Source organism: Aquarana catesbeiana, linkage group LG05 (genome assembly GCF_042186555.1).
Source record: "Aquarana catesbeiana isolate 2022-GZ linkage group LG05, ASM4218655v1, whole genome shotgun sequence".
Classification (NCBI taxonomy): Eukaryota; Metazoa; Chordata; class Amphibia; order Anura; family Ranidae; genus Aquarana; species Aquarana catesbeiana.
In genome coordinates, this window is record NC_133328.1 from 86,653,983 (window position 1) to 86,680,382 (window position 26,400).

Here is a 26,400-nt window from a genome sequence, read left to right on the forward strand (position 1 = left end):
GGACGTGGAAATACAGGGCAATTTAGGTAACAGCGATCACAGGTCAATTAGTTTCAGTATAAATTACACATATAGGAAACCTAAAGGGAATACAAAGACACTGAATTTCAAAAGAGCCAGCTTCCCTAAACTACAAACCTTGCTAAAAGGCATAGATTGGGATAAAATATTAGGAACAAAGAATACGGAGGAGAGATGGGTTTGCTTTAAGAGTATATTAAATAAGGGCATTAGCCAATGTATCCCATTGGGTAATACATTTAAAAGAGCGAACAAAAGTCCTGGATGGCTTAACTCCAATGTAAAAATGCATATAAAAGCAAAGGAGAAGGCCTTCAAAAAATACAAGGTTGAGGGATCATCCTCAGCATTCAGACTTTATAAAGAATGCAACAAGAAATGTAAGGGTGCAATTAGGACGGCTAAGATAGAACATGAAAGACACATAGCGGAGGAGAGCAAAAAAAATTCCAAGAAATTCTTTAAGTATGTAAACAGTAAAAAAGGGAGGACAGACCATATTGGCCCCATAAAGAATGAGGAAGGACATCTTGTTACAAAGGATGGGGAGATGGCGAAGGTATTGAATTTATTCTTCTCCTCGGTCTTCACGAATGAATCGGGGGGCTGCAGTAACCAAACCTGCAGTGTTTATCCTTATGACACAACACAGGAAGCACCTCCATGGTTAAAAGAGGACAGAATTAAAATTAGACTTGAGAAACTTAACATTAATAAATCACCGGGACCAGATGGCTTGCATCCGAGGGTACTTAGGGAACTCAGTCAAGTGATTGCCAGACCGTTGTTCCTTTTTTACAGACAGTCTACTGACTGGAATGGTACCAGTTGTTTGGAAAAAAAAACAATGTAGCACCAATATTTAAAAAGGGCCCAAAATACATCCCTGGGAATTACAGACCAGTTAGCCTAACATCAATAGTATGTAAACTCTTGGAGGGGATGATAAGGGACTATATACAAGATTTTAGTAATGAGAATGATATCATTAGCAGTAATCAGCATGGATTCATGAAGAATCGTTCTTGCCAAACCAATCTACTAACCTTCTATGAGGAGGTGAGTTGCCATCTAGATAAAGGAAGGCCCGTAGACGTGGTGTATCTGGATTTTGCAAAAGCATTTGACACAGTTCCCCATAAACGTTTACTGTACAAAATAAGGTCCGTTGGCATGGACCATAGGGTGAGTACATGGATTGAAAACTGCTACAAGGGCGAGTTCAGAGGGTGGTGATAAATGGGGAGTACTCGGAATGGTCAGGGGTAGGTAGTGGGGTTCCCCAGGGTTCTGTGCTGGGAATCCTATTTAATTTGTTCATAAACGACCTGGAGGATGGGATAAACAGTTCAATCTCTGTATTTGCAGACGACACTAAGCTAAGCAGGGCAATAACTTCTCCGCAGGATGTGAAAACCTTGCAAAAAGATCTGAACAAATTAATGGGGTGGGCAACTACATGGCAGATGAGGTTCAATGTAGAAAAATGTAAAATAATGCATTTGGGTGGCAAAAATATGAATGCAATCTATACACTGGGGGGGGAGAACCTCTGGGGGAATCTAGGATGGAAAAGGACCTGGGGGTCCTAGTAGATGATAGGCTCAGCAATGGCATGCAATGCCAAGCTGCTGCTAACAAAGCAAACAGAATATTGGCATGCATTAAAAAGGGGATCAACTCCAGAGATAAAACGATAATTCTCCCACTCTACAAGACTCTGGTCCAGCCACACCTAGAGTATGCTGTCCAGTTCTGGGCACCAGTCCTCAGGAAGGATGTAGTGGAAATGGAGCAAGTACAAAGAAGGGCAACAAAGCTAATAAAGGGTCTGGAGGATCTTAGTTATGAGGAAAGGTTGCGAGCACTGAACTTATTCTCTCTGGAGAAGAGACGCCTGAGAAGGGATATGATTTCAATATACAAATACTGTACTGGAGACCCTACAATAGAAATAAAACTTTTTTGCAGAAGAGAGTTTAACAAGACTTGTGGCCACTCATTAAAATTAGAAGAAAAGAGTTTTAACCTTAAACTACGTAGAGGGTTCTTTACTGTAAGAGCGGCAAGGATGTGGAATTCCCTTCCACAGGCGGTGGTCTCAGCGGGGAGCATCGATAGCTTCAAGAAACTATTAGATAAGCACCTGAATGACCGCAGCATACAGGGATATACAATGTAATACAGACACATAATCACACATAGGTTGGACTTGATGGACTTGTGTCTTTTTTCAGGTCAGCATGGGCACCCTGACCGGTTTGCAGTTGCGCAGCCCCATATGCATTAAACTGAAAAGTAATGCTTTGACTCAATCGTCTAGCCACTACAATTTGGACCTTGTCAAAGTCACTCAAATCCTTACACTTGCCCATTTTTTCTGCTTTCATCATATCAACTTCAGGGACAGCATGCTTACTTGCTGCCTAATATATCCCACCCACTTTCAGATGCCAATGTAACAGGATAATCAATGTTATTCACTTAACCCAGTGTTTCTCAACCCTTTTTTCAACCAAGGCACCCTTTAAAATTCTGCACAATCCCAAGGCACCCCATTCTAAAATGTAAAAAACAAAAAACTAATAGTTTTACATACACAACAGCATACGCTCATGTAGAACACCCAACTTTACAGGGGAATTATTCTTCCAAAGCAAATATGCCTTTGCACACTGGTACGGACTAGTATTCCAGCATTTCTACTCTCGCTCAGTTTCTCTCCCTAACTCAACTAATGTAACCCCAGTGCTGACAGAGAGGGACAGGGAGGGGCAAACAAGGATGCTGTGCAGGCAGACAATGCCAGATCAACAGTAGCCAGTGGCTAGAAGGTTGTAATTGTGCACAATAAAAACCTGGGGCTTTATGTAGATAAAAGGCAGGCTTAGTCTACCCACTGGCTTTTATGCAACTTTTGGCCAATTTTTAGGCTGGTCAAAAAAGTTATGGCCGATTGGTGTACAATACAATAACATATACACACTTACTTTCTCTGGGATTGCTATTATACATATACTTTATACAGTACTTTAAATGAAAAGCCTGGGGTGTGGGTAAGGCTTCCATGCCTCAAATGAATCAGCAGTATGGCGAGTGGGTGCAGACAGGACAGTTTAGGACAGTTTAGGATGGACATCAGCAGTGGAGCACCCTTTGGCAATAGTGGATATGAAGTATGATTGCTTTTAATGATTTTACTTTTCAAACACTGTATTGGATTTTCTGACTTGGATGGAATTACTAAATGCACCAAACTAATAGATTAACATTGGCACTTTTTTTTTTCTTCCACCCTCCCTGGTCTATACATTTGAACCATTTTGCTCTTGTGAACTTGTAGCATTGTAGCAATATATTTATGGTTTTAACATTTGCTTTATGTCTTTCCAATCAACATTCTTATAAGCTACACTACATGTTTGGCATTTATTTTCCGTTTTCTGTTTGTATTTTCTTGCTTGAAAAATTCAATAAAAAATACAATTTAAAAAAAAAAAAAAAAAAAAAAAAAACATTGGCACTTACAATTGTAGTGACCATTTTGCTGACATTTTCATCCTCATCTTCAGAGTCGCTGTTTAGCTCTTGGTGGTTTGTGCCAGTAGTGACGGGTAGCTGACAGAGAAACGTCTGAAGTACTCTCAAGTACTTAAGCATTCCCTCTTCTGATAGAGTGCCTGGAATGACAAGATTCATGTATTAAATTCAAGGCTTTAGGTGCTCATAGATACTAGATGAATGTTATAGGATAACTACATTTTCAAATGGTTCAAACACTAATGGACAGAATGATAAGAAAAATAAACAACTCTATTCCAAACATATTGAATATTACATATTCACTATAATGAGAAATGTGCACATACTCAGGTATGTTTCCCCAACTGTTAGCACAAAGTAGAAGAGCCAGGGGGCCCGGTGGTTTGTGAGCGGACTCTGATGTTGTTCTTCCAGTAGTGCATTGAGAAATAGCTCATATGGGAAGGTAGAGTGCAGGTCTGCCAGTGCTGGAATGATCAAATGGAAGATCTGATCGGTGTAAGGTGCAGCCAGAAACTCTCTGGTAAAGGCAGAGAATACATGCTGTCTGAAGAAACAAAAAACAAAACACTGGGGTTATATAACGAAGTCTACAGTAAATACATGTGTGAATCTTCTAGACCCTTCCTAGAGAATTATGGCTTTGCAATGGATAATGGTCAATAATGTATTCCAGGCACCATGCAAATAAAAACTTATTTAATTTCAATAAAGGTGCTTATAGACAAAGTGTAGTTCCACCCCAAAGTGGAACTTGGGCTTATTCTTCTCCACCCCCCCCCTCCAGTGCCACATTTGGCACGTTTCAGGAGGGGGGGGACAGGGACCTGTTTTTGACAGGTCCCCTTCCCCATTTCTGTAAACTGCACCATCAAGAGTTCGGCCCCCCCTCCTCCCTCTTCTGCCGCCGGGCCAATTATAAAGAGCAGCGCGCCTCGCACATAGACAGTAGGGAACCGGCTGTGAAAGGCTTCACTGCCGGGTTCCCTTACCAGGAATGGCGACGGCTGGGGTGCCGACATCACAGGCTCGGCAGCTGCAGTATTTGTATTTTTCGTGGGGGGGGGGGGGGGGGGGGGGGGGACACACCTCCGCTTCAATGTTTAATGACAGTCTCCCACTACAACAGAAAAAACGTAGCAGCTGCAAGTACTTCCATCTGAGGCTTAATCCAGGGTTCCACAGGCTAAAATAAGAATGGTTGATCATTTGTGGAGATGTTTGAACATGATACATATGCCATTGTCAGAAAGCTCTGCACTTTCAGTGCTGCCCTAAACTTTTGGATCAAACTAGTAGAGATGATAAATCTACAACAATGACCAATCACTCACGTGTATTATTTATGTTGAGACAATAATGAGTCAATTGTATTACAGTTCTAACGCTCACTGGTAAACCTCAACAGTTAAAGTGATAATAAAGGTTGGATTTTGTTTACTAAAATAACAAACATGTCATACTTACCTGCTCTGTGCAATAGTTTTGCACAGAGCAGCACCAATCCTCTTCTTGGGTCCCCCGCCGGTGCTCCTCCACTTTTCGGAGGGCCCCCCGTCCCATCCTTACTGGCTTTGACTGACAGCAGCAGGAGCCAATAGTTCCTGCTACTGTATCTGAACCAATGAAATGCGATAGAGCCAAGAGAGCCTTGGCTCTCATGCACATCGCTGGATCGAATCAGGCTCAGGTATGTATTTAGGTGGGGCTGCAGGGGAAGCAGCATGCAGAAGGTTTTTTTCTGTACTGCATAGAATACAGTAAAGTAAAAAACCTTCTGCCATTACAACCACTTTAACCTTTAGTAGATGGATTCATTTTTCCTCATTATTGATGACATAGTAAAAAACAATGAACAGAGTATTGTTACCGGTGCAATAGCCTATGTCCCATTTATGTGAACTTTGTTGCATGACTATACCACAAAAATAGGCAGAACATTACCTTTGGATGGACACTCAGGACTTGATAAATGGAAATTATGTGGGGGATTTACTATAACCGTAGCACTCAGAATATGAAGCAGCTGTACATGGTAGCCAATCTGCTTCTAACTTCAGCTTGTTCAATTAAGATTTGACAAAAAAAACTGGAAGCCGATTGGTTTCTATGCAGAACTGCACCAGATTTTGCACTCTCTAGTTTTAGTTAATCCCCCCAATGCCTCAGGTTTAAGAGCCACTAACAACAACAAGAAAATGTTGATATTACCAAGAACATTAGAGGGGAACTGAACCCTAAAAAACAAATTGCAATATTTTTATAGAATACATTTTGTATGTCTCTTCTTCCAAATAAACTAGGTTTCCTCCTCAGTTCCTTTTTTTTTTCTTGTCTAAGCACTGACTGATCCAAATGTGCAATAAAGTGTGCCCTCCCCGAAGAGCCCGATGCTGGGGTGGAGCAACTCCATCGTTATTGCATTTGAGTCATCATCACTGGCCACCCTATCTGCGAAAGAGGAAGACATTGACAGCAGGAGAGGATTCCATGAACACGGCACTGAGAGCTGTGACTTGGAAAGGGGGAGTGTGGAGCTGTCATCCATGGAACAGGACAAACCCAGAAGTAAGATTGTCACAATGCTTAAGTATGTTGTGCATATTTGCACATTACTGCAAGCTCTTCAGTCACAACCCCAATTAAATCCCACTTTAAGTGCACTCTCTAGGTTTCAAGCAGTGCTTGTGGTCACTCAGACACTTTTAAAAATCACAAAGGTGATCATTGTCTTCTCATCCACAGAATAGGGAACAAGCCTTTGCCTATGTGCTGCATATGATGGCAGATAAGCACAATTCTAGCTTTTTAGGGCTCATCATTCCTCATAATGAATCTATCTATGACCACTCATATATTGAACCTCTACTCTATTTTAATTCTATCCCAACCACAACACTACCTGCCTGGAGTTTGCATGTTCTCCCTGTGCCTGCGTGGGTTTCCTCCGGGTACTCCGGTTTCCTCCCACACTCCAAAGACATGCTGGTAGGTTAATTGGATCCTGTCTAAATTGTCCCTAGTATGTATGAATGTGAGTTAGGGACCTTAGAGTGTAAGCTCCTTGAGGGTAGGGACTGATGTGAATGTACAATGTATATGTAAAGCGCTGCGTAAATTGACGGCGCTATATAAGTACCTGAAATAAATAAATAAATAATAAGGAAATTCATGTTGATGTGCATGCTGGCAGACAGTGGATATTACGATGTAGAGAATGACTGTGGCTGATAATGTCTTCAAGCTGCTTTTTATTACTTTGACTCTGTTTGGACCACCTCCTAATGACTGATCAAAATCCAGGATTTTATCAGAAGATTAATCATTGACGCGTGCCCTGAAAATAGTTGACCGTGGACAGGGACACTGTTGGCAAAAAGGCAAATTAAATTAAGCCTAATAATTCTCTCGATAAAATCCTAAATGCCAAAAAGCTGCCAGTGGCCAGTGGCAGACACAGCGTGTCTCTTAATCTTCTCACCTAAAGTAATCAGTATAAATTGTGCAGAGCTTTAGGAGATATAAATGATGAGTAATCCTCGTGTTATACAACTTCTAAGCTTGCATTAATGTAACTTAACACTCAGGAGAATGAAAATACAGAACAAGCTGGCCAGAATCAAGTTATAAAGGGAATGTATAGTGGTTATGTACATGTTTTCCCTAATTACTATGGTCAAGACTAAAAAATGTACGACATTTTTTTTTTCCTTTTAATAAGATACTGTATATATGAAATACAGCAAACTAATATTATGTAATCTTCTATCTAGTCAACAGGTGGCACTCTAGTCTCCGTTTCACATGTGATCCAATGTATGACTCTCAGCTTTGTTGAAATAAGCTCTTAGTTTAACCGCTTCAACACTAGGCACTTTCACCTCGTTCCTGCCCAGGACAATTTTCAGCTTTCAGTGCTGTTACACTTTGAATGACAATTACATGGTCATGCAGCACTGTACCCAAATTACTTTTTTATAATTTTTTTGAGACAGACAGAGCTGTATTTTGGTAGTAGTTAATCACCACTGGCTTTTTTATTTATTGCTAAAAAAAACAAAAAAAAGACCAAACATTTTGGGGAAAAAAAAGTTTTTCTTAGTTTCTGAAAATTTTGTAAATAAGTAATTTTTCTCCTTAACTGATGTGCGCTAGTGAGGCTGCACTGATGAGGAGGCACTAATATGCAGCACTGATGGGCACTGACTGGCATCACTGCTGGCCACTGTTGGGGCTGCACTGACAATTAGGGCACTGGTAATCAGTGCCCTGATTATCTGTACAGGCTTGCCCTGAGAGGAAATGCCACTGATCGGCTCTCCTCTTCTCACATCACATGCTATTGTGAGGAAAGGAAAGCTGATCACATGTAAACAAGGAAATGCATGTTATCAGCTGTAACTGGACACAGCTGATCACACGAGTAAAGAGCTTCATAGGCTCTTTACCGAGATCAGGGATGCGCCGTGTCCCAGATACACAGCATGCCATCGATAGCCACGTGCACGCGGCGAGAGTGGGACAAAGTCATATGACGTCGTCCCAGAAGAAGAGAATTACCCACCCGCCGTCAGTTGTCTATACGGCAGGGGGGTGGTTAAAGGACTCATTGGGGTTGATTTACTAAAACTGGAGAGTGCAGACTCTGGTGGAACTGTGTATGGTAGCCAATCAGCTCCTGACTTCAGCTTATTTAATTACGCTTTGCCAAAAAAAAAAAGAAACCTGGAAACTGATTGGTTTCACACCAGATTTGGCATGCTCCAGTTTTAGTAAATCAACCCCATTGAGTCTTTACAGCAGTTAATCATCCCTTAGAAGATGGCTTAAAGCAGAACAATAGACACCATACTTACCTGTTATCCAACAGTCTGAAGTCCATAAGGGGTCCCTCGCCGGCATCTTCTCCCTGGCTCCTTCTGGGTGCCAGTCTTGTTCATAATGCATGAGCAGGAATCAGTCATCCTGGCACACGGGACCTTGACTGTGATGTAAACAGAGCTGTGCAGCCTGCATGCCACAGAACACAGCGAGCAGGCAGGTAGGTTTATTCTATTTTAGGCAAGACACTGCATGTTAAATAGCCTGTTTGCTTGCAGGATTTTTAATTATGCCTTTAGTTCCACTTTAAGCTGGCCATACACGGTTTGATTTTTTTTTTTTTTATTAAGCCTGCGGGACGGATAAATTCCCCCTTTCAGGCTATTATATTTTAACAGCTGCTTCCAACAGCTACAGTGCCTGAACAATATTCCACCAGTTCCTTCAATTTTTAAATCAAAGCATGTTGGGCAGGAGGGGGCTGACAGAGCCGCCATGATAGTGAATTCTGACCAGTTCAAAAACCGGATGAAATTTACAGTGTATGGTCAGCTTTGGTCACATGATCCTACTACCTCTGCTGCACAGTTCTTTAAAAACCTACTACCTGACAAATATAACTCAGATAATTGGCTCAAAAAAAAAAAAAAAAAACAGAACCTTTTGTTTAAATATATTTTTGTGTAAAGATATTTACTGAATATGTCTAATGTCGGTATCCAATAAACTAAATAACAATTACCTTGCACCATAAGAGCAGGAGCTGTAAGTAAAGTGCAATGGTTTTAAAATGTTTTCTAAAAGAATCTTTGCGATAGGAACTCTGGAGACATCTGTATATTCAATGCTGGATGGAAGTTTGCTGTTTATTAACAAGTAGAGCGACCTATAGTATCCTGGAAGGAAAAAAACAAAAAATGTGGTAACAATTCACAGTAGCTCCAATCATATGCAGTGTAATGCTTGTATAAAGTGTACGAATACTCACCTTTCTGAATCATGTAGTGCAAAATTTGTTCAACTAATGAAGCTACAGTTGTGGTATCTCCTAGAACAGGCAGGTAGGTGTTTTCTGATGAAAAGACTTCCACCATTCTCATAGGTAGTGCAACATTGAGGCCGTCATCTTCACAACGCTGCAATAACCTACATTAAAAAATACATTTTTTGAATAAATCTACTTAACGTACCTGAAATGTCACAGTTGGTTTCTTTTCTGTTGTTTCCATGTCTCCTAAAAACAGTAGCTATGGGACTGAGCTGTCTGGTTCTTCAATTATACATAAAAATATATACCAAAAAATGGTAAGTCCCTTCCCACATGTTGATTTTATTTCAGAGCACCCAAGAAGTCCCCAACCCCAGGAAGATTATTAAACCTGAGACTAGAGCTTGCATAGTCACCATGTTAGATGACTCCCTTACCTTCCCATCAGCCTATGAGCCCACCTATCAAACAACCCCAATTACAAAAAAGTTGGGACATTGTGTAAAATCTATATAAAAACAGAATGAAATGATTTGCAAATATCATAAACCCATATTATACTCACATTAGAACACATATCAAATGTTTAACCTGAGAAAACGTACTAATTCAGGAAAAAATAAGGTCATTTTGAAATTGATGGCAGCAACACATCTCAGAAGATTTGAGACAGGGCCATGTTTACCATGGTGTAGCATCCCCTCTTCTTTTAACCCTCTGTAAATGTCTGGGAACTGAGGAGACCAGTTGCTGGAGTTTTGGGAGAGAAATGTTGTCTCATTCTTGCCTGATATAGGATTCTAACTGCTCAACTGTCCTGAGTCTTCTTTGATGTATTTTTCATTTCAAGATGCGCCAAATATTTTCAGTTGGTGAAAGGTCTGGACTGCAGCAGGCCAATTAAGCACCTGGACCCTTCTACTGCGAAGCCATGCTGTTGTCATAGATGAAGTATGCGGTTTAGCGTTATGCAGCTGAAATATGCAAGGGCTTACCTGAAAAAGAGGTCTTCTGGATGGGAGCTTATGCTGCTCTAAAACCTGGATATAGCTTTCAGCAATGATGGTGCCTTTCGAGATGTGAAAGATGTCCATTTCATACACAGTAATGCACCCCCATACCATCAGAGATGCAGTTTTTTTTTTAACTGAGCACTAATAACAAGTCTGAAGGCCCCTCTCCTCTTTAGTCTAGAGGATACAGCACCCATGGTTGCCAAAAAGAATGTCAAATTTCGATTTGTCTGACTACAAAACAGTTTTCTACTTTGCAATTTTAAATGAGTTTTGGCCCAGAGAAGACGGCGGTGTTTCTGGAACATGTTCAGATATGGTTTCTTCGTTGCACGATAGTGCTTTACCTTGCATTTTTGGATGGCTTGGCAAACTGTGTTTACAGTGATGTTTGGAAGTATTCCTCGGCCCATGCAGTGATATCCATCACAGAATCATGTCTGATTTTAATGCAGTGCCATCTGAGGGAGCAGATTGGAGAGAAAATCCAATATTGCATTTCAGCCTTGTCCCTTGTACACAGAGAATACTCCAGATTCTTTAAACCTTTTGATATTTTGTACTGTAGCTGATGATATCTTTAAAGTCTTCGCAATTTTTTGTTGAGGAACATTATTATGAAATTGTTTAACAATTTTTTGGCGCAACTTTTGACATTGGTGATCCTCTGCCCATCTTTACTTCTGAGACATTGACTCTCTAAGATGACCTTTTAATACCAAATGATGTTACTGACCAGTTGCCAGTTAACCTTAATTATTTTCAAAATATTCTTCCAGCTCTTCCTTGTTAGTATCACTTACTTTGCCAGCTTTTATTGACCTGTCTCAACTTTTCTGAGATGTGTTGCTTCCATCAATTTCAAAATTACATTATTTTTTTGTTAAAATGGTATATTTTCTCAGATTAAACATTTAATATGTTTTCTATTGTGAATAAAATATGGGTTTATGATATTTGCAAATCGTTGTGTTCCGTTTTATGTAGATTTTACACAGTGTCAGTGTCCCAAGTAAATGGGTCGGATCAGCAAGACGATGTAAACATTGGCCACAATTTCCATTTGGGATCTGGAGTCTCAGTGGGAGGATTATTCTATTTACCCCACTTGTGTGGATGGAGGAATCTATTTTTTTTTTTTTCGATCAGCCTGCTCGCCAATTGAAAAAAAGATGAATAATCTAAGAAGGCCAGCCTAAATCTGAGAACAGGCACAATTTTAAGACTGCATTGAAAAAAAAAAAAGGAACATATAAAAAATAAGCACTTAATGAAACTTCCACTTCATCAGATTTACCAGCTCAGACTCTGCGGTCACCATTTACAGACCTGCACAAAGAATATATGATAGTGAAGCACTTACCTGCAACACAACCCCAGCAGCCCTTTGATTTGATAAAGGCAAGTAAGTCTGTCTGGTCCAGTCAGATGCTTTACAAACAGGGAGTTGTGTTTTATTATATTCTTACATATCCATATCTAGAACACAAAAATACAAACTTATTAATTACTTGGAGGCTTTTTGCCATACTAAAGGAAAACTCCATTCAAAATGAATAATTTCATTTTGGGCAAGGGAACAATGCTGGGGGACATATATAAACTCTGTCACACAGTAATGATTGCAGTGAAATATTGGCGTTGATTTACTAAAACTGGAGTAAAATCTGGTGCAGCTCTGCATAGAAACCAATCATCTTCCAGGTTTTTTGCTGTTAAAGCTTAACTGAGCAAGCTGAAGTTAGACGCTTCACCAGATTTTGCACTTTCCAGTTTTAGTAAAGCAAGCCCATCATGTAACAGATTTACTACAAGATTACAGCTGGATTTATAAATTCCTCCCTAGGCTGCTCTAAAGTAGCACCGCAACGTAATAAAACCTGACCCTGACCACTTCTTAACTGCATGCTTTGTTTACTCATCTACAGATATAAAGCTGTTACAGACCTGTGCAAATTTGTCAGTGCCCAGGATTACAGGCGCAGGAATCACAAATACACAGAAAAACACACCGCATAGACTGCTCAGAAATAGACAGCCTGTTCGTTTTCTTCCAATCCGATTCTCCAGATGGATGGAAAATAGGGTTTTCAATCCGTCTGGATTTCACGGACAGGAACGGATATCAGCGGATGTCAGCGGACATCCGCCGCTCCATGGGGCTGAATGGAGCGTCCGATTAGGTCCTCCTGAAAAACTGACAGGCGGACCTGATCGGAAAGCCGTGTGGGTTGCACAAAAAATAATCTGACAGCTCCAGTCGGAGCCACTGTACTAACCATGCAAGGTTAGTCCAGCGATCTCCCCCGTTGAGCTATTGTGTTCTGACCGGGGGGCGACCCCTCCGCCAGAACACTCTGATCAGTGCTCTCTGCCATTGGCTGAAAGAGCAGATTTGGAGCCGGTCGACTGCTGGTTTGCCAGCATGCACGTCTGACAGAAGCCAGCCGGCTTCTGTCGAACAGACCGACATCACACCCAAGATGGCAGCACCCAGCAGAAGTCTCAGATTTTTTGGATGTCTACACAAGAGAAGCTTTTAGGCCCTTTCACACTGATGTACCGATTGGGTCCATCTGTCAGTTATTCAGGCGGACGTGAGCTGACCATCTATTGCTCTCTATGGAGCGGAGGATGTCTATGGACATGTGTCCGTTGACACCTGCCAACATCCATCTCTTTTATCAGATCTGATGTGGATCCATTCCCCATCCGTCTGGTGGATCAGATGACAGTCGGATGGAAACAGACAGGCAGTCCGCTTCCATCCAACAGCCCACCTGCTCAGTGGGGATCAGCAGAGAGATCCCTTGCTGAGCAGGCAGATCTGCTTGCGGACTCTAGCAGTGTAAAAGGGGCCTTACAGGTAAATAACATACATAAAAATGTTAAATGCTGTCTAAAAGAAAGGTCTGGCAACAGGGTCTCTTTAACCCCTTTTACTGACAGACTTCTTTTTTTTTTTTTGGACACATTTTTTTAAATGGAAATGCACATAAAACTCCCCAATATATATAGTTTCTGAAAGTGGAGATCCAGCAAAAAACTGTTGGTAGTTACAATATTTTTATGTAACACAATATCTGTGCTACTGTTTATCAAATCTATATTTTCAGTAAAAAATACACTTAACCACTTAAAGACCAGCCTTATTTTGAGATTTTGGTGTTTACAAGTATAAAACAGTTTTTTTTTTTTTTTTTTTGCTAGAAAATTACTTGGAACCCCCAAACATTATATATTGTTTTTTTTCTAACACCCTAGAGAATAAAATGGCGGTCATTGCAATACTTTTTTCACACCGTATTTGCGCAGCAGTCTTACAAGCGCACTTTTTTTGGAAAATATTCACTTTTTGGAATAAAAAAAAAAAAAAAAAAAAACAAGACAACAGTAAAGTTAGCCCAATTTTTTTTTTTATATTGTGAAAGATAAATGTTACGCCAAGTAAATTGATACCCAACATGTCACGCTTCAAAATTACGCCCGCTGACGTATGCGTTCGCTTTTGCACGCGAGGTTTTTTTGCTTATTTATTTTACTTGATTTTATTTATTTTTTCACTGTTTTTTTTTTTTTTTTTTATTTGGGTCACTTTTATTCCTATTACAAGGAATCCCATTCAATAGAAAAAAGCATGACAGGTCCTCTTAAATATGAAATCTGGGTTTAAAAAGTCCTCAGATCTCATGTTTGAATAAAATGCAATTAAAAAAAAAAAAAAAAAAAAAGTTGTCATTTGGAAAAAATGATTTTAATCACACATAGGTTGTACTTGATGGACTTGTGTCTTTTTTCAACCTCGCCTACTATGTAACTATGACATTGAAAAAATGTGCCTTTAAGATGTATGGGCGGAAGTGATATTATGATGTCGCTTCCGCCCTGCTATGGTATGGAGACGGGTGGGGGCCATCTTAGCCTCACTCATCTCCATACCCAGCCGATACAAGGACCCGATCGCCTCCGCCGCTGCCAACGGCTCCGGTAAGCAGCGGAGGGCACGGGAGAGCGGCGGGAGCCCTCTCCCACCGCCGATAATGGTGATCTCGTGGCAAATCCGCTGCAGAGACCACCATTATCGTAAACACGACCGGCTCCTGAAGAGATGGATACCTCGGTTGTAGCAGCAGCGGTTGCCGTTACCGAGATATCCATCTTCAAAGTGCCGACGTACATGTACAGGAGCCGGTCGGCAAGCGGTTAAATTTCAATGCACACAAAAACAGAATCATCCCTAAATTTTTGGTAAAATTTAAAAACATTATGTTGAATCAATTAACTAGATATTAAATATATTATCCTTCAAAGGCTGACATGTTTTGCATGTTCCCGAGCATGCAAAAGTAGAGGTTAACACGCACACAAGCCACTTCCATTACATAGGTGGCAGCTGTGAGAAAAAATGTACTTAAACTCCAGGCTGCTCTAGTAGCTCGGAGTTTTTTCACATGCTGGTGAGGCTGCCGCTGTAATAGTTCTGGTTTCTGCTACAAAAGAGTTAAATTAGAACTAAAATATTGCAGTTTACCGATCCTTATAAAGGAATTGGCTTCAATTTTTCTCAAGCCAAGTACATTTTCTGCAAGTACAGAAAATACCTGTTAATCATGAAGGAAATCCATACCCTTGTATCCCCTAATTCAATGCACATGGCTCAGTAAAGGCTAGCGAGTTCTTTTGGACTGCAGGAACATATCACAGCTCCAACTTGGGGTACAGGTAGAAAGATATATGTAGACATCACGTGCCAGCCCAGCAAGGTAATCTTTTTCTGTTATTATTAAAGCGATTGTAAAGTCTTGTTTTTTTTTTCTATAAAAATTACAAACATGTTATACTTACCTGCCCTGTTGCAGTGGATTTGCACAGAGTAGCCCGAGTCCTCCTCTTCTCAGGTGTCTCTTCGGCTTTCCTGGCCCCTCCCTCCTGTCGAGTGCCCCCACAGCAAGGGCCTTGTTAGGGGGGCACCCGAGCCGAGTCAGAGCTCCCTGTGTACATTCAGACACAGAGCTTCTGTTCAGCCCCGCCTCTCTCTCCTGATGGGCTGACTGCCAATGGCGCCACTCCTATGTCTCAGCCAATCAGAAGGGAGAGTCTCGGACGGCTGAGACACTGGTGGACATCGTTGGGTAGAGATGGGGCTCAGGTAAGTATTAGGGAGGGCTGCTGCACACAGAAGGCTTTTTATCTTAAAGCTGAGTTTCATCCACTTTTTCAACTAGATCTTAAAGGAAAGACTACCCCTCCATCACTCTTTTTGGCTATTGATTTATTTTTTTCTTTCTCCTTCCTACCTTTATTGTAGTACCTTGTGTACTTCCGTTCCAGCATTGCCCTGGCCCAGGGCGTCACTTCCTGCTGCCCTCTGGGACCTGTGTGTGCCCCAAAAGACGACAGAGCCATTCAGGAAGCACCGCACGACTCGCACATGCGCAGTAGGAAACCGGCGGTGAAGCCTGAAGGCTCCACTACCAGTTTCACTTCGTTGAAATGGCGGCGGTTGCACCCGATCCGATGGACAGATAAGCCCTGGGGGGCAGACATTGTGGGCTCCCTGGACAGGTAAGTGTCCTTATTAAAAGTCAGCAGCTACAGTGTTTGTAGCTGCTGACTTTAAAAAAAAAAAATAATAATTTGCGGCTGGAACACCACTTTAATGTATAGAATGCATTAAGATAAAAAACCTTCTAATTTTACAACCACTTACCGACCAGCCGCCGTACTTCTACGGTGGCAGGTCGGTTCTCCTGCGCGAACCGACGCACCTGTATGTGCCCACGGGTCCGGCGGGCTCGATGTCCGCCGGCAACCTGCGATCGTTGTGCACAGAGGCAGAACAGGGATCTGCCTTTATAAACAAGGCGGATCCCCGTTCTGACAGGGGACATGTCAGAGATCTTCTCTTCCCAGTGATCGGGAACAGCGATCTCCGTCATGTCCCTGGCAGCCCATCCCCCCTACAGTTAGAACACACCTAGGGAACACAGTTAACGCCTTGATCGTGCCCTAATGTTAACCCCTTCCCTGCCAGTGTCATTTATACATTGATCAGTGCATTTTTATAGCACTGATCAATGTGATAATATCACTGGTCCCCAAAAAATGTAATTTGGGGTCAGATTTGTCCGCCGCAGTGTCGCAGTCCTGCTAAAAATCGCAGATTGCCACCATTACCAGTAAAAAATAAATACAAGTCCATAAATCTATCTCGTAGTTGTAGACGCGATAACTTCGCGCAAACCAATCAATATTCGCTTATTGCGATTTTTTTTACCAAAAATATGTAGAAGAATATATATTGGCCTAAATTTATGAAGAAATTTTTTTTTTACATTTTTTTTTGGATATGTATTATAGCAAAAAGTTAAAAAATTATTTTTTTTTTTTTCCCAAATTGTTGCTCTTTTTTGTTTATAGCACGAAAAATAAAAACCGCAAATACCACCAAAAGAAAGCTCTATTGTGGGAAAAAAGGACATAAATTTTGGTTGGGTACAACGTCACACGGTCAGTTAAAGTGACGCAGTGCCGTATCGCAAAAAATGGCCTTGTCATTAGGGGGAAGATCCTTCCGGGGCTGAAGTGTTTAAGTTATATTAGTCTAATAACCATTTTTTCCACAAACAGTTTTTTTTTAGATTGCTAGCAACAAAGATTTACTCTTACCAAACGTTTTGAATCTTCGTTCTGTCTGTAAAAGAAGAGCAGCTTCCGCACCAGAAGTGTCAAGGTGTGTCCATCTACAGAGCTTCCACTGGAAGATGCCGAGTTAACACAGTAATCAAACTCACTTCTTTGGATAGAGTACTTTACAGGGGAAAAAGAAGAGAGCACTTTAAGACAATGCAGAGGAGTAGCATGTATCCAAGAAAGACTTCATATACTACCGCAAAGGTTTGTAATTTGAAATGCATATATGGGTAAAATCGTAAGATTTTTTTCTGTACCTACACTAGGTGTTTATTAGAAATGTCTAAAGACCCACTTCAGGGCTGCTGTTAAATTTACCCATGCAGTGGGGTCCCCCTTCACTGCATGAGTTAAAACACTTTCTAGGCTGGGAGGAAAGGAATAAGTACAAATACTTACCCCCTATTCCTCGCTTCTCGGTTGTTTAATGACCAGCAGTCCCGCATTGTATGTAAGGATGTGGAGGGCCTGCCCACAGTCTGAGGTTGTACAACTACTTAGGAGAGCATCAGCTGCTGGGAGTGAGGAATAATGTAAGTAGTTGTACTTATTCCTTTCCCCTAAGTAAAATAAGCATTGAACCCATGCAGTGAGACCCCACTACCTGAGTAAATTTAACAGCAGCCTGGATTTGGACTTTATTGATAAATAATCCAATACTAAAATGTAAATCTGTCTCCATACTACTTTTTTTTTTAGATCAAGGCACACATCTAAAAGAAGACTGCCAACACTCACTTTTCCTGGTGTCTGCACCAATTACCTCTGCTCCAATGTCAAGAAATTTTCCATGGAAAGTCTACAGGAAAACCGACACTTCCAGCAGTGTCGATCCTCTGGGTCCTCCGCAGATCTCACTGGCTCTTTGTTCTGACCTCCAAACATTAAGGTCTTGTTCGCACCATACATGCATGGGAACTGATGGGAAAAACGCGTAGATTTCACTTGCAGAGACATCAGGTTCACATCAATTTACATCAGTTTTCATGCACGTTGACATCAGTTTTCATGCGCGTCAGTTATGTGCCCTATTCACACCAATGTTGATGTCATGTCAGTTTTTTTTTCCCTGTGCAGAAAACTGCATACACGTTACAGATTCCTGCGCAGAAAAAATCCGCACGTGATACCAGTGTTGTGGTGTGAACAGGGCACATAGAGAGCAATTGTTTGTTTTTTTTTGTGCCCTTGCAGAACGCATGCAGAAAAACTGACGTCTCTGCACCATGGTGTGAACGAGACCCAAAGGATACAGTAGTGACGAGAAGGTCAACTAGAGGAACTAAAAAGAGTTGTGGGGACCCAAATGATAACCATTTGAGTTTCTGTGGACTTCTGGTTTCCCTGCAGACTTCTTAGGATCAGAGCAGTGTTCGGCAGCACAGGCAACAGGAAAGGTAAGTATTTACAGTATTTTTTTTTTTTTTTTTTTACACAGGTATGCCCTGATTTGAAACATTTTTTTGGACACTCGCAGTTATTCAACCCCTTTATAAAACAGCACCACAAAGAGCTACACTTTGACATTGGGGTAGATTTACTAAAGACAAAAAAAACTATAAACTTTGTAAGAGAAGTTGTAATTTGGAAGGGAATTTTCCCTACAGCTTAGTAAATGCAGTAAAATTTCACTTTGCAAATAATATCACATGCACGGAAAATAAGAAAATAATTTTTCTTGCACATAATTAGATGATGGAAGTCAGAAGAACTGACTAAATCACCCCTATTGCCAGCATTTCAACTTAACCACTTGCCACCTGCCCACCATCAAATGACAGCGCAGTGGTGCAATTCTCGTTCTGGGATGCCGTCATATGATGGCGCCCAGCCTAGCCACGTGGGCGCACATTGCAGGCGCGCTGTGTTCCTGGGACACTGCACGACTCGATCTTGGCAAAAAGCCACAGCCGATACAAGAACAGGATCGCTTTTTACTGTAGTATGTAAAGTGGTTTTTCACCCTGGAAAAAAAAAAAAGCCAGCAGCTACAAATACTGTAGCTAATGACTTTTAATAATATGACTACCTGTCCAGGGATTCAGTTGTGTTCTGCCAAAAGTGACCATAGACGGTAGACAAAGACCAAAAGGACTGGTTCTGGACGCTGGCCGCACACCTCCAGATATTCAAGATCACTTTGGGATTATCTGAATAGGGGAGAGCAGCATGCATGTGTCCCCTGGTTCCCGCAGGACACATGCACTCTGCTCTCGCCTATTCAGATAACCCCAAAGTGATCTTGAATATCTGGAGGTGTGTGGCCCTTGGTATTTAGCCAGCTGCAGAACCAGTCCTTTTGGTCTTTGTCTACCATCTATGGTCACTTTTGGCGCATGGATTTTCTGATGCAGCAAAACATCTAGCCATCCCAGCAGTTGCAGGTCCCTGTTTAGGAGATATTGAAGGCATTGTACTTTCTAAATGACCAGCATCCCCTGAGGAAGCCCGACCTATGGGCGAAACATGTTGGGAAGTCCATCACATACTGCTGTGTTGTTGAAACCATAATCAATTGTATCAGCCATGATTGTATCTCCCCCTTTTTTCCTTCTTTTAATGAATGAATTCTTATTTTGCTCCTCAAAATAAAAGAATTTTTTATATATTATATTTGATATTGTTTTCAATTTACTTGCACCTACAAAGTCCCAATTCACCTTTTTTTCTATCAATTAACTATGGGATTTGGTGCTTAAAAAACTAATTGGGGTGTTTGTGTTCATAATAATTTATCAGAACACAACAGGTAACGTCTACAATTTCAGTTTTACTCTGACTATACCATTAGTTTCAGAAGGAAACAAAGAAACAGAAATGTAAAAGGAAACCTGTGCAGAGCAAAATACCATACTTCCTCTCTACAGATTTTTCAATACAGGCAGTGTTGAACAAAATACCACGATTAAGACATACTTGCTGTTTTCTGTCCCTGTAGCCCCTTATGAAGGATTGGATGATTATTGCATTCTTTAGCCTTCTCCTCTCTTCCTGTAACACAACAGAATAGACATTGCTGCTGTATATCAATTAAAACATGATACAATATGCACAGCTAGAGTGCATACTGTATATATTTACTCTGTCACCTAAAAGGTTTGCAATTCTGTACAGTCAATTCTGTCACCACACCCCCTTCCTTATCGGAGAGTGAAGCACCATCACCACCTCCGTCCACGAAAGAAGCAGAGTGATCTTTTGGACTAGCAGAGATTTGTGTATCACATGAATGTCTAGCCAAAATTGCAAATCCTTTGGCAGGTAAAACAGTAGATATATAAAATATGTATTTCCAATGTGGTTTTCATTCTTTGTCTGGAGTTCCACTTCAGCCAGTCGCTATTGTTTTCCCAGATACAATTTCCACTTCTACTTCCTGCTCCACAGGGAAAACATATACAGGTGGTTAATACAAATATTCAGGTTTATGCCAGAAACTGTAATGAAAAATAAAATCTTTAATGCCTCTTGCACACGATACTCCTGTTTGAGCATCTACTTTTTTTAGACTTTATTTTGGTATGTATCTGCGTGTATTCACGTACATTTTCATGTATATGCGTTCGCGCATTTTCGTGCAAACTTATTCTGCAGGAAAAAAAACGTGAGAAGATGTAAATGAGCATTTGTGCACCTGAGGCGTAATTACTGACCAAAAAAAGCGGATTTTTCTAGATATTTTTCTACTGAAGAATGCACAGCGTTTGTTTATGTGCCTGTGTGCATAAGCACATTACAATTCATGGTATCCATGGTATTTTAGCTCAGTAAAAAAAAAGTTGTACTGAGCTTTTTCAAGTTGCAGTGTGCAAGAGACCCAAGATAAATAAATGAATAACAGTAGATTTTCTTATCTACGTTGGATTGTATCACGTGCACATTGCTACCTTTAGCACGCAGCACTTTATGGATGGTTCATTTCCACTGTGATTGTCTCTATTGCAATAATTTGTTTATGTAGCACATAGTCACTTTTGTTTTAGTAATCTGTCTTTGGTTATTTATTTCACATAACAGCATAGCACCATCTATTGTATATTAAACATAAAACTGCTGGTCTTAAAGGGGAGCTCCTGCCCCCCGCCCCTCCAAAAATTAAAAGTCAGCAGCTACAAATACCTGTCTAGGGATCCCTAGATTTCGGCACCACAGCTGATTTTTCAATCGGGTCTTGGGTGCTGCCGCCGCCATTTCTCATAAGGAAAACTGACAGTGACGCCTTGCGGCTTCACAGCGGGTCCCCTACCGCGCATGTGCGAAGCGCATTGCGCTTCCTGAATGGCCTGGCGGTGGTGAAAAGAGGAGGGGGCAGAACTTCAAGGAGACCTCGCTGCGGCGAGATCTTCCGGAAGTGGGGACGAGTACCTGTCTCAACTAGGTGTCAACTAAGATCACATACCAAACATCAGGCAAAGTGTTTTATGTGAACAACTTGACACTAAAAGATGAAGGTGTGTGTTTTCATAATTAAAGATGTGGAACAGGCAAGAATTTTGATTCAGAAGAGACATGCATTTATTCTGCATTAAAGAGACTTACCTGCCTGTCTGCCCTTGTACGCACAAGCAACTCACTGTCCAAATTCGGCAATGTGTGGGAGTGACGTCATTCCTGCCCAGCCAATCACAGCCCCGGAAGCCGGCTGCCCGAGAAGATTAGCGGCCTAGTGGGGAGCTCAGGGACACCGTATAGCTAAAGCCGAGATGAGTATAGTTCTGCTTTAATCTCAACCACTCACTGATCCTCGTGGTCACCAAACTGCTCAGTTTGAGCTAAAATGGCTTCTGCCTTTGCAAAACATTCTCCCTCTCAGGTGATGGCCTGGTCAGATCACCTCTCCTTGAGGTCACGGCCAGTGGCGATGGCCAGTTCACACCAAAACGCATAAAAACTATTTTTAAAAAAAAGGGGCATTTCTTGCTTGTTTTCTGCACCACGGGTGAATGTAGTGACCTTGCAAGAGCATGCGGGTGGCAATGGATTGTTAATGCCGCCACAAACACATTTATAGTACCATGCAATTTGGTGCAGTGTGTTCTGAAAAAGTAGTGCCTGCTCTACATTTTCTGCATTTCAGTGCATTTTGAATTCAAATGAATGGACTGCAGGGAAACACACGTTCCAGTGTGAACCTGCCCTGAGGCCAGAACAGACACTCTCCCAGCGTCTGTTCATATACGCTCTTCTGCAGCAGTTTGTTTCCATGAAAGAAGTTGAAGGCCTATATACACCTGCAGAATCAGCAGGTGCTGGTCACCATCAAAACATGGCCCCAGGATTAGGCACTTCTCCCCTTTCAAGTCTCTACAAAGTCTCTGGGCTCCAGGATCCAATCCAGGACTTGCCAATCCTAGAGAACACAGCAAAACAGGTTTTCTCCACTCAGGACAGAAACATCCCGGAACCCCTCAATCTGCATAAGTGAGAACCCTGGGTGACACCAAATTCAATTCATAGTAACAGGTGCGCACACACCGAATATGTGAATTACAAACTATACATAGAAAGCATTAGCAAAAAAAGTATATGGTTCTGTTCATAAAATGATCTACATGCATAGCATAAAATTATTAAAAATAAAATAAATTAAATTCCTCAGCCACCAAGCAATCAGATCTCCTAGATTTGGAGAAATGTATTTATGATCTCATCTGTGCAAAAACTAATGGCAGACACTAAATTATATCCATGTAATGAAAACTTAGTTTTTACGTTTGCTTGTAACCATCTTTGACCTACCTCCCTCTTTCGCCGTTCTTCCTGGGTACGATGTAGAAGGGATGCTTTCTCTTCCTGAAAGACAATAATGTTAGCTTTAATTATTATTATTATACAAGATTTATATAGCGCCAACAGTTTGCGCAGCGCTTTACAATGTTAGAGTTACAATACAATTCAATACAGGAGGAATCAGAGGGCCCTGCTCATTAGAGCTTACAATCTAGGAGATTATTAAGCAGTTTACATTATTGTTAACTAGTGAATGCTCATTGCAATTATTACATATCGAGTTGGACAAAAATCGATGATTTTTTTCTTTTTATCTGATTTTTTTTTTTCTTAATTTAACCACTTCAGCCCCGGAAGATTTGGCTGCTCAATGACCTGGCCATTTTTTGTGATATACGGCACTGCGTTGCTTTAACTGACAATTGCGCAGTCATGCGACACTGTACCCAAACAAAATTGAGGTCCTTATTTCCCCACAAATAGAGCTTTCTTTTGGTGGTATTTGATCACCTCTGCGCTTTTTATTTTTTGAACTATAAACAAAAAAAGACTGACAATTTTGAAAATAAAAAAAAAACAATATTTTGTACTCTTTGCTATAATAAATATCCCCAATTTTAAAAAAAAAAAAAAAAAGCATTTTTTTTCTCAGTTTAGCCCGATATGTATTCTTCTACATATTTTTGGTAATAAAAATCGCAATAAGCGTATATTGATTGATTTGCGCAAAAGTTATAGTGTCTACAAAATAGGGGATAGATTTATGGCATTTCTGTTAGGAACTCACTGCCGGTCACAAGCATCGGCACCCCCGCTGTGCAGCGGGCGCGCCTGCCTGCTATCCCGCTTAAAAAAGCCGCCGTACAGCTACGATGGTTCGTGGGATTGTGCCGACCTGCCGCAGTATAATGACGGTGGCTGGTCGGTAAGTGGTTAAATCTGATTTTTGGGGGGGATTTTTTATTTTTTTTTATCAAATTTATTTCAATAAAATGCTTCTGGAGTAAAAATCTATCTAAAGATAGTTTTCTATTTAAGATACATTAAAAATGTAGTTTATTCAGCATGAAATGGAGCTTAGTTATGTGGCATGAGGCTGTATATTCTGCAATATTTACATTTTACAATTTACATGCACTGGCAATGTTATTGTATTAATTAAAAGAATTTGAGTAGTTCTCCAACTATGTGTGATTAAACTATTAACCTAAAATCAGTTCCGATGTTGCTGTTTTACTAACCTGACAGCTTATTATTCTAAATAGGAGACCTTCATTTTGTTTGCAAATATTAAAGATTCTAACTACCAGCAAGAATGAGTCCTTACATTTAAAGAGCACCTGTCATTTCAGATCCATCATGGCAGCGCCTGTTAGCGGGCATCCACTCACCTGCTGCCGCCACAGCCCTCACCTTGTTGTGTCACTGCCACATCACTGGCCGTCCCATTCAAGTGAATGGAACTGTCGGTGAGTCAACAGCGGGTCAGAGGAGGAGTCATTGCGGGACAGAGATGACAGTTGCTCTTTAAAAATTATGATTTAAATAAAGCCTTTTTACTAGTGATTTATCTACTTGATGTAAATCAAATCCACCCTGATACATATAGCATTCTGTATTATGCACAATTCCACAGGATAATTCATATTTCCCATGTTTCAGCCAATTCATGCTTTAGGTCTTCTTCCTACATGGCTCCAATCTTGTGCACCTGGCTGCCCTAACTAGGCAAATCCTTAGAGTTGCCGGTATTCTTGCTATCAGAACTGACCTCATCTTAAAAGAGGATTTCCACTTTCAAAGTGAAAAACGGAGAACCTCTATTCTCTGCACTCAGCTGGAGGTGGCATCCAGCATGGAATCCCCCCAATCTGCTGTATTAACTGCATAGCCAAGCAGCTCTGAGGCCACCAGTATCTGTTGTGGAAAGCGGTGCTCAGCCTGGCCTAGAAAATCATTGAATAGCAAATGTCTTCTAAGCAAGTCCAAAAAAACCCAAGCAGCTTCATGTGCTCAGCTAAAACCCATAATAATAACAGTGGGCGCGGAGAGCATAATGGTTTTTTACTTTCCCTAGGAAGTCTCCAAAAGTACAGACCACACCCACACATTCTATTTTATTACTAAAATAAAAAAAATATGGGACACTGGCTATCTTGGATTAAAAATACAAAAAAAAAACAAAAAAAACAAACAAACACTCATTAAAAGCACAACCTATACAAAAAAAACATTTAATCCAGTTATATGTTATTAAAAGTTTATATATATGCCATTTAAATGAATGGGATTTTGCTTGTTGGGAGTTTTATGAGCTTTTCTTTGAAGTACATCACGGGACACAGAGCCATTGGACCATTTCCTTTAGACAGATGCTTCTTCCAGGACTGCTCCTCAGCCCAGAAGGCTGGCGTTTGTTGTTACCACCTTCCAGGTAACTGGTAGAAAGGATTTCTCTTTTTGAAGATTCTTGGATATCAACCACCAATTAGGGCTCTGACGCACATTGGGGGATAAACGCATTGGGAAGCCCAGAGCTTGGGCCTTCTTGCTCCCAGTTGACAGGATACTGTTTTGCAGCAGTCTTAAATGAAACCGCACATAAGGATCGGCCTTGAAAGAAGCCACCATCTTTCCCAATAAAGTCACGCAAAGCCGAATAGAAGGATTCTTCTTTGACTTGAGTAACTTAATCAGTTCCATTACGGAACTGATCCTTTCCTGGGGAAAAAAAATAACCTCTTCTGTATGAATAATCAGCCCCAAGTACTGTAATCTCCTTGATGGACTTAAGGAGGATTTCTCTAGGTTGAGAATCCAGCCTAGGTATTCCAGGTAGCCGACTGTGGTGACCAAAGTTTGAATCAAGCGGCTACCGAATTGATCTATGTAGTCTAGTATTGTTATACCTTGAGCCCTTATCCTGGCTAAAGGAGGAGCCAGGACCTTTGTAAACAAACACTCGAGGTGGAGTAGCTAGACCGAAAGGCAGAGCTACAAACTGAAAATGAAGATTTTCTACCTTGAAGTGTAGAAATTTCTGGTGAGCGGGGAAAAAACGGCACATTGAAAAAAACATCCTTGATGTCGATTGACGCCAGAAGTTCTCCCCCTTGTAGGACGGAGACTACTGATCAGATTGACGCCAAGCGAAAAGAACGGATATTCAAAACCGGTTTAGATCTTTGAGATCTAAAATGGGTCTGACATCCCCGTACAGTTTTTGGAACCGTAAAAAAGGTTTGAATAAAGCCCTAATCCTTGCTCTACCAAGGGGACCACCGATATCACTCTTTGAGACAAGAGATACTTTGCATCAGGTTCTTCGGAAGAGGAGAGCCTTTTCCTGGTCCTAGAGAGAAATTCGCCATCCCTCGCTCCTTGTTCCTCAGTATAAGGGTCCTGAGCAATGGACGGGGACCTGTTACAATTAGTCCCATGCGATTAAAGCATCATACTTTTACTTCAAGCTTAAAATGGTTGAAGAAAAAACCTCCTTAGTAATATACACAGGGCCTGCAGTGTTTAAGAGCAGTTGCAACACTTGCCCCTCCTGACGGGACACCGTGACCAGCCATATTACTCTCAGGG

At 41.1% G+C, this 26,400-nt stretch overlaps 1 protein-coding gene across 1 annotated transcript in view; it reads right to left on the minus strand.

Moving 5' to 3' along the window:
* The window catches only part of UBE3C (ubiquitin protein ligase E3C), a 190,566-nt gene that overhangs the window by 137,627 nt on the left and 26,539 nt on the right, over positions 1–26,400 (minus strand). Inside the window, exons 3-10 of the mRNA XM_073629937.1 lie at positions 22,819–22,872; positions 19,996–20,070; positions 17,056–17,196; positions 11,750–11,865; positions 9,374–9,531; positions 9,128–9,281; positions 3,891–4,111; positions 3,550–3,701 (exon numbers count right to left, since the gene is read on the minus strand). Of these exons, the coding sequence (XP_073486038.1) occupies positions 3,550–3,701; positions 3,891–4,111; positions 9,128–9,281; positions 9,374–9,531; positions 11,750–11,865; positions 17,056–17,196; positions 19,996–20,070; positions 22,819–22,872 (1,071 nt within the window). The remainder of the gene's footprint in view (positions 1–3,549; positions 3,702–3,890; positions 4,112–9,127; positions 9,282–9,373; positions 9,532–11,749; positions 11,866–17,055; positions 17,197–19,995; positions 20,071–22,818; positions 22,873–26,400) is intronic.